This window comes from Impatiens glandulifera, chromosome 1 (genome assembly GCF_907164915.1).
Source record: "Impatiens glandulifera chromosome 1, dImpGla2.1, whole genome shotgun sequence".
In the NCBI taxonomy this organism is placed as follows: domain Eukaryota; kingdom Viridiplantae; phylum Streptophyta; class Magnoliopsida; order Ericales; family Balsaminaceae; genus Impatiens; species Impatiens glandulifera.
In genome coordinates, this window is record NC_061862.1 from 98,045,353 (window position 1) to 98,053,935 (window position 8,583).

At 28.8% G+C, this 8,583-nt stretch overlaps 1 protein-coding gene across 1 annotated transcript; it reads right to left on the minus strand.

The window, feature by feature from the left end:
• Positions 1 to 4,632: 4,632 nt before the first annotated feature.
• LOC124937820 (protein DETOXIFICATION 14-like) lies at positions 4,633 to 7,355 on the minus strand. The gene is made up of 7 exons (XM_047478152.1): positions 7,000 to 7,355; positions 5,850 to 6,394; positions 5,689 to 5,775; positions 5,529 to 5,585; positions 5,085 to 5,323; positions 4,799 to 5,004; positions 4,633 to 4,683 (listed from the first exon to the last, which is right to left on the minus strand). The coding sequence occupies exons 1-7, from the start codon at positions 7,195 to 7,197 to the stop codon at positions 4,633 to 4,635; spliced, it is 1,383 nt and encodes a 460-aa protein (XP_047334108.1). The 5' UTR covers positions 7,198 to 7,355.
• Between the last annotated feature and the right edge of the window lie 1,228 nt (positions 7,356 to 8,583).

The following is an 8,583-nucleotide window of genomic DNA, read 5'->3' on the forward strand; positions in this document are numbered from 1 at the left end:
TAGAGATTCATCGGTCAAAGATATGTTTGACATTCGGTCTAGTGGTTTTGTTAATCGTATTAGATATAAAAGAAGATTGAATAGTGAGGAAAACATGTTCAATGATAGACTTTAGTTAATGGTTAGAAATAAGGGGTTAAACCCATCTTCTCGGGATTCTATGCGGTGGCGTGATCTAAATAACTTTCATGTGGGACATTGTTACACTTTGTTCAATAAGGTTAGCCCGATTAATCTTTGTTGGGAAAATTTATGGGAGTCTAAGATTCCTACTAAGATCTTCTTTTTTGGTTGTAGTATTATTCACGGCGAAATTCTCACTGACGATAAATGTATGAAAATATGTATGATTATTGTGAGTCGTTGTCATATGTGTTATAAAGAGGTTGAGACAACTTCTCATCTACTTTTACATTGTCACGTTGTCGCAAATATATGGAGTCTTTTATGGAATTTGACTGGAATATAATGAGTTATGCCGAAAACTGTTAGTGGCTATTAGGAGACATGGATTGGGGCGACTAAAAATGCAAGACTTAGAAGATGGGTCTATATCCCTATAATTTTTCTGGTGAATTATCTAGTTGGAAAGAAATCGGAGAACTTTTAACAACGAAAGTAGGCCGTTAAAGATTATTCACAATGTCATTATCATGACGATGTCGAAGATTAGATCTGGAAAACATGTGGATTCGTGTGGAGATCTTGTGGCCCTTCTTAAAAATCTTTGAGTCAATTAATTATTCTAATGTAATCAATTTGTACATAACTTTTTTTTCATGTCATACTTTTATCGTTGTGCTTAAACAATTTTTTATTAAATGGATATTTTAAAATAAAATATTATTATTGCGGCATTATGTTAATTTGTTTAATTATGAACAAAAAAAATTAAGTTAAGCCATATTCAAAATCAAAACAAAAAATCCTTAATTTAAAAAAATATATATTTACGCTCTTAAATCTTTTTGGAACTCAGTTTAATGCGGGTTATATGAGATTTTTTTTAATTTTATATAGTTTTCATATTATATCACTATCACTCTAATTGTCAAATTACTCATTTTATCAATTTAAATATTTTTAATTTATTTTTATTCAATTTAAATTTTAAATAAATAAAAAAATTTAATAATTAAACTAATAAAAAATCAAATAATTTATTTTTATAAAAAAAGGAGTTTTTAGACAAAACACAAAAAAAAAAGAAAACAATAAAAAAAAAACCATCAAACAAGCTCCTTAGTTCTAGAATGAAGTAATCAAGATAAATGTTTATGATGGGAAATTGAGAAATAAAAGCTAAGGCTAGTTTTCCCTATAAATAGTTGATGTTTGAAAGTACTAGTATGTCATCCAAATATGGTTCTTTCTCTTTGAATAAAAACTCCTTGATTTATCCATCATCATATTTCATCTTTCTCACACTCACACTCACATACACACACAAAGAAATAAAGAGAAAAAAAGAAGGAATGGGGGCATATGAATAGGGTGATGCTGTTGACAGAAGATAGAGAGCACAGATGATGGAGTGTATATAGATTATCATCATCAATTCATTGCATTTCAGCCATTTGTGCTCTCTATTCTTCTGTCATCACCTTCTTCAACCTCATCTCCTTTTCTCTTTATATGCTTCACCAATAATATCACCTACTAATTAAGAAATCACTTTTTTCTCTTTGCCCACCATCAATAAAGCACATATCTTATATGGGCAATGTATATTTTAATTCATTTTTTCAAAGTCTTGATCATATTACTTTTGTATGTTGGTGTGCAGAAGGCCTCAAGAACACAATCAAATAAAGGATCTTGGTTAAGGGTCTTTTACCTATGTGACCTAGTTTAAATTTTGGATTCATATATATATGGATGAGATTTATGTGCAAAACATGAATTATTACTGTTTCATATGGTCAATATTCCCTTCTTATGCAGCTACCTTTAATGGATCCCGTGGAATTGGAAAACTGATGGTTGGTTTAAAGGTAATTAAGGTACAATCTTGTGTGTATTTTTGAAGAATTTTGGAAATAAATAAAGATATTAACTCTTAAAGATAATAAATTCATTCCACACATGAATGAAAATTTAAAAGTGATAAACAAAAAATTAAATAAAAACCATCATCTTTTTTTTCTTAGATTCATCCATTTCAATTTGTAACGATGCCTCTTTTATTATGTTCATTTGTTCGCAAGATGTTATTTAAGTGACTCGTATTTCAATACAGACTCTTGTATCAATTCAAATGTCTTGTATTATGTTTTTTTACTCAATTTTTAAGTTTTCAGTAGGTAACACATTTGATTGTGAGAAAACATGTAAAAAAACAACTATTCATTTTTGACATACATTTTCATCATCTCTAAAGTTATTACATCAATATAATAGAGTTACAAACATTTCTCACGAATCAAGTAAATAGTCAACAACCAAAGTTCTTGAACATCATTTTCAAAATTAATTCTCATTTTTGACATCCCTGAAACGTATTCAAGTAATCAACCATAAAAAGTAATATGTATAATCATAACTAAATTAACTTTTGGAAAAAAAATTGTTAATTATAATATTTGAAAACAAAATTTTAAATTTCTGGTTATAAACATTCTATTCAACGAATTGGTCCATAAAACAACATATTTGATCATGTTTGAGATAATATTTCACTACCAAATTTCGATAAATATATAGGCTTTACAAAAATAAGAGATCTTTTATCTTCACTTTCAAATATAATATGAATCATTCAACAAATATCATTATATTTGTTCTTTTATATATATATATATATATATATATATATATATATATATATATATATATATATATATATATATATCAATGTTATTAAAGGTAATGTTCAATCTTGCGTGTATTTGTAAAAAATATTTGAAATAAATAAAGATAGTAACCCTTGGGATAATAAATTGATACTCCCCATGAATAAAACTTTAGAAGCGATAAACAACCGATATAAACAAAAATAAATTGACATAATAATACACTATCTTTTAGTTACAAAACCCTTCAAATTAAGGAGTAAAAAATATGAAATTTCTAGTTCAAATTAAGTTTCACTATAATCAATGTTTGACATACAATCCACAAAATCAAAAGTCATAATAAAAATAACATAAATATTTTGTATCCCAAAAGAGTAAATTGAAAGTTAAAAATAAACTATTACTTCAACGCACTTAAAAATGTTCGAACCTTAATCCAACTGTTGAAAATATTGAAGAATAAGTCACCGACCTCTTGAAAAAACTCAAACAGAAAAAGACTTTGTTGGACCATCCGATTGTGAATTTGACGAAGATTGCGCAGTTAGGAAAGAAAATATTAATTCTTCCTTTTTCTCACGTTTAATATTGGTCTATTATTTTCTTTTCGTTTTTCCTTGCTTTCTTTTTTTCAAAAAATTTGTTATTGATAGCTCTTTACATTAAGTATGCTTAAAATATTTTTACTATCCTTAATATAAACATTCAATTGAGTTTGAATCATTTTTAATTTTCCTCATAGTAAGAGCCGAAACAAAACCTAATAAAGAGGAAGAGGCTAAAGGAGAAAATGTTTATAGCTCAAAGTCTACAATTGGAGCACAATTGGAGAAGGATTCTCAACATTATTAGATTCTCTATATGAAGAATGAAGCATTACCAAAGTTATAATATTGAATTGGAGTTAGTCTTATAGTTGTATTTGTTTTCACTTCTAAGAAAGTTTGTAAGCTCTTGTTGCTATATTTGATTCATCTTTTATTTTTATAATTAACAAAAAAATTATTTTACTTTCTACCACTTTCATATAAAAGATCCTACTTAGTTTTCTTAGAAAATTGAAAGTTGAATTGCACAAGTTTTCCACAATATACTTAAGGCTTGAAAAACAGAGATAAAACTCAGCTAGTATGATTGTATGATAAATAACCATCAAACATCAAAAACCTAAGATCTTTCATTTTAACCCATATATTATCATATTGTTTTTTAAGAGTTCATTATTTTATGCACAAAAATAAAAACATGTTGAGAATGTTTATTACTCTTATCATATCCTCTATATATTTATTATTAATTTTGTCTGACATAATATATTTGTTTCAAAATAGAGACATAGTAAACTTATTATTTCCTGAAAATCTATAAAATGAACAATTCTTGAAAGTTAAATATTGTGGAAAAATTATTTAAATTTTAAGTCCATTATTTTACCCTAGTTTCAGTGGTTTTATTTTTGAAAATGTGTGTTTGAAAAGTTAATTCATTACAATAAAGACAATAACAACACAACAAAATTGTCCCTTTTAAATATAAACTTCAATACCCTTACAATTATATTTGACATGTTTATACCAAAAATAAATGTTACAATAATTTGAAATCTAATCAAATCTCTCATAACCATTTACAAATCCTTAAGAATCAACAATCAAATCAATTAATAATTGATCATTTTAACAAAAACCTATGAAAAGATGAACAAAAAAAAATACATGATATTGTATCATCCTATAGAATAATAGAAGTGATGATTAGACAAGAACCCATTTACAATGTCAAGGCTCATGTCATCTTCAAGAAAGCATATCTCCTTAATTGGTTAATCAAATCCACTTTACACCTGAGGAGGCCTACCATTATATAGTCTTTCTTTTGCTTTTGTTGCCTATAGAAAATTCCACCAAGTTAAAAGTCTTCTTTTCTTTGTAAGAAAACTCATTTATTAAAATATATATGCATTAAACACGAAAAAGGAAGATGATTCTTGATTTTAATTTTACCTGTTTATTCCAATCCGTTAAACTAGTTATGACTAAGAGAACGGTAGATTGCACCACAGACCCCACAGCAATCCCGATCCACAACCCTTTCGCCTTCATATGAACCATAAAGCCTAGAAGAATCGCAACCGGAATCCCAACAAGATAATAAGCTCCCAAATTTACATATGCCCCTATATGTTGCCATCCACTTCCCCTAGCAATCCCTTCCCATTCACCAAATTTAGTATTAATTAACATCACAAAAAAAAAGCAATTTCAAAACCAAAATATTACATAAACTCACCAGAAATAACCCCTTGGATGCTATCCGTTGCGATGGATAGGCATATAAGCGGTGCCATCATGGCTATATAATCCACAACCTGTTTATTGTTGCTGTAAGCACGCCCCACAACATGGCGGGCGAGTAGAAGCGATGTTCCCACAACAATCGCTTCTGATGTCGCAATAACCGTCGCTGCCCATGCTGATAAACGGGCAGCCTCGGGTTTTCCACTTCCCAGTTCATTAGAAACGCGTGTACTATTACAACATGTATGGCATCTAAAGTCAATTGTTTTTTTATAACATAGATCTTGATATACATATAAAGTTATTTGAGTAAAACTATAAAACATAAATAAAAAACAAAAGCTTGTTTGATGGGTTATTTAAAAAAAAAAATCAAGAAAATCTTGTTGGATGAAAACGTTCATTTATAAGATTTATTTGGATGAGTAGTTTTTACCTTGCTGCAGCCCCGATTCCATATGGTATAGTGAAATGCAATGTTGAGATAGTAAGGCTGAGAATAAATGTTTCCAATTATTAATTAAAATCTAGCTTAATAAGTAGAACTTGTAACAAAAAAAAATATGATTCACATTCTACTAAGAATTCAAATTTACCAAATTGAGAGGACTGATGTTTCGAGTTCTGGATTCGGCAATAAACCCGATAACAAAACGATCACCTCGAGCGACCACCATTTCAGGCTGCGAATTATGAATGCGGCCAAGAATCACGAAACAATCTCCAAAAAAACAAAAAAAAAACAATCTATAATTACCAAACCATAACAGCAGAAGGTATAGCGAATCGAAAGAATTCCAAGATCCCAAGGAATGCATCAACAGAAACCGTGGCTCGTGTGTTTGCGCATGCTTTCGAGTTCTTAACATAAATAACTAGCATAACCGCGTTGAGCCAAGTGGAAAAACTAACTGCAATCGCGGCTCCTCGAATACCCATCTCGAGTTTAAAGATCATAACCCAACTAACAATAACATGTACACAAAGAACGACAAATGAAAATGCTAACATGGGAAGAATCAAACTCTGTGTCTGCAAGAATCTAACAAACGGCTTGACAATTGCTCCACCAAATAGAGAAGGAATAAGCCAAAGAGAGTAATTTCTCGCTTCACGTGAAATCAAAACATCTTGTCCTATGAGGATCAAGAACTTATCCATGAATATCCAAAGTAGACAAATAGGAAGGCAAGATAACATAAGGGAGATGATAGCCGTGTAAAGATAAGTCCCAAGTTTTTCATATTTTTGTGCTCCATAAGCTTGCCCACATAGAGTTTCCAATCCACCCACAAGCCCCGACTGGTTGATAGAGTCAGAAATTAAAATTAGAGGCATGAATTTAATGTAAAAAAAAGTTTTAAAAAAAGTTAGCAAAGATTTGAACTTAATGTAAGAATTTTTTTTATAAAAAAAATCACTTGAGAGAATTGAACCCAATGGAAGGTATGAAGTTTAACATAAATCCGTCACAAAGACTTTGGCATAAACACAAAAACATTAATAATCATAACACGCCAACAATTCAATAGTGAAGCCAAAATCACCTCATGAATTAAAGTATGACCGGGCCATGGGGTGAGTCCCGCCTAGGCAAGACCCCCGAAACTAGGATTTGAAATCTACCCGAGCTACATTTATAATAATATCAAGCAAGGTCACTTAATTATATATAAAAAAAAAAACATTTTGGATAATCCGGGCTAACACCTAGGACCACCTCTTCCAAAGGCACAAAAGAAAGAATGGAACTCTATACTACAACATCTATTAATATGATATTTAATGAACTAAACTATGAGAACAATTTTTTTGTTTTACTTAGGCTACACCAAAGGGCCAGGACGACTATAGAATCAAAGTATGAAAAAGAGTCTTGAAAATGGTTTAAATAATTTGGAACTTACAAGAAGACTGAAACCGGTGACATTGGTGAGAGATGTAGCAATGGCTACGCTAGAAAGGGCGAGTTTGCCTAGATGACCGACCATCATAACCGACGAAACTTGTACGAGGTATTGCATTAAGGCGACAGCAACCATAGGACCGGCTAAGAAACTGACCCTTTTGAATTCCTGTGAAAAGGAATCCCATTCCCATGCCATAGCTCTTAAAAAAGCTTGGTTCTTTTGTTTTGTTACAGAGGATAATGGAAGAAGAAGAAAAAGAAGAAAGAAGAAGATGAGATGGCTGATGAACTTCCTCCATGATATGTTAAATGAACTTTGGAGCTTTAATGGGTCAAAGGAGAAGTCTTAAAGGTTTACCAATAAAGTGTTTTCTTTTTTTGTTTCATTTGTTATTATTTTAATTTTAACATATTCTAAAAATTGGTTTTATCATTGTTTTTAACTTATACATTCAATGATATAATTTTTTTTAGGGTAATCTCTATAAAATTAAATTCTTAATATTTTGATCTTTTAAACATTTTTATTATTTGTGATTTTTTCGTTTTTTCATTAATTCACGTTCATAGAGTCTCCATACACATTAGTTATGGATGAAATCAAAAAAGTTATAATAATGTTTGACATAAATTACAAACACATTATTTAATTTTAACAAAATAAAAAAAAATTCAATAGAACTAGAAAATTCGAAAAAATATTTGCAAATTCGGGAGAAAAATCAATCTAATAAAAGAAGACATCAGCAAGACTAAACAAGTGGAATATTTGAAGATTTTTGGTCACCCTTTTATATATTTTTGTTTGTCTAATTTATTATTTATTATCTTTTATAATAAATTTTCTCCCTTATTTTAGAATACATCAACCATTTAATTGATATTTATTGTTATTTAAATTCAATTTTTTCACTTTATTTCAGAGTACCTTTATATTCAAAATTGCTATATTTTATTTTACTTTCAAACGGTTCAATAGTCCCATATAGTTCTTCTGAATTTTGGAATAGTATTCAATGATATATAATTTTAAATGTATTATCCTTGTTATTATTATATAAGTTATTTTATTTTAAAATATTGTTTATAATTTGTCATTATTGAACTTGCATTTATTATTCCGGGTTGTTTCTTGTTTGGTTGATTTGTTTATTGTTACAAATAATTTGAAATCTCAATATAAGCATATATATATATATAATTAAAAAATAAATAAAAATCTTCAAACAATCTTATAAACATTAATATCAAATCCCAAATAATCTGAAAGAAAATATTTATCCTTAATAATTGCAAAATAAAATGTTTGTTTGAGCTGTCTATGTTCATCTTCTCTATGTAAACAAAGAATTTTCAATACAAAACAAGTCGGCAATCCACCAAACAACATCAATATAATAATAATAATAACTCTGATGTATCATTCATGGCCATTTTTCTTTTATGTCAGATTTTCACTTTTGTAAGTAAAATAAAAAGTTATTGTGCTTATATGACTCATATTTAAAATAATAAAAGGAACAAAAATGTGCAATTTCTTTTCTTTTCATAAAAGTTAATTTTGTATAAAGAGAATAAGTCA

What these genes read in the sequence shown, in the direction of transcription:
- LOC124937820 (XM_047478152.1), bottom strand. Translation starts at nt 7,197, where the DNA reads ATGGCATGGGAATGGGATTCCTTTTCACAGGAATTCAAAAGGGTCAGT. An exon ending in TCACCGGTTTCAGTCTTCTT is followed by an intron (nt 6,395 to 6,999) that starts GTAAGTTCCAAA and finishes TCTATCAACCAG; the next exon opens with TCGGGGCTTGTGGGTGGATT. An exon ending in CATCCAAGGGGTTATTTCTG is followed by an intron (nt 5,005 to 5,084) that starts GTGAGTTTATGT and finishes GTGAATGGGAAG; the next exon opens with GGATTGCTAGGGGAAGTGGA.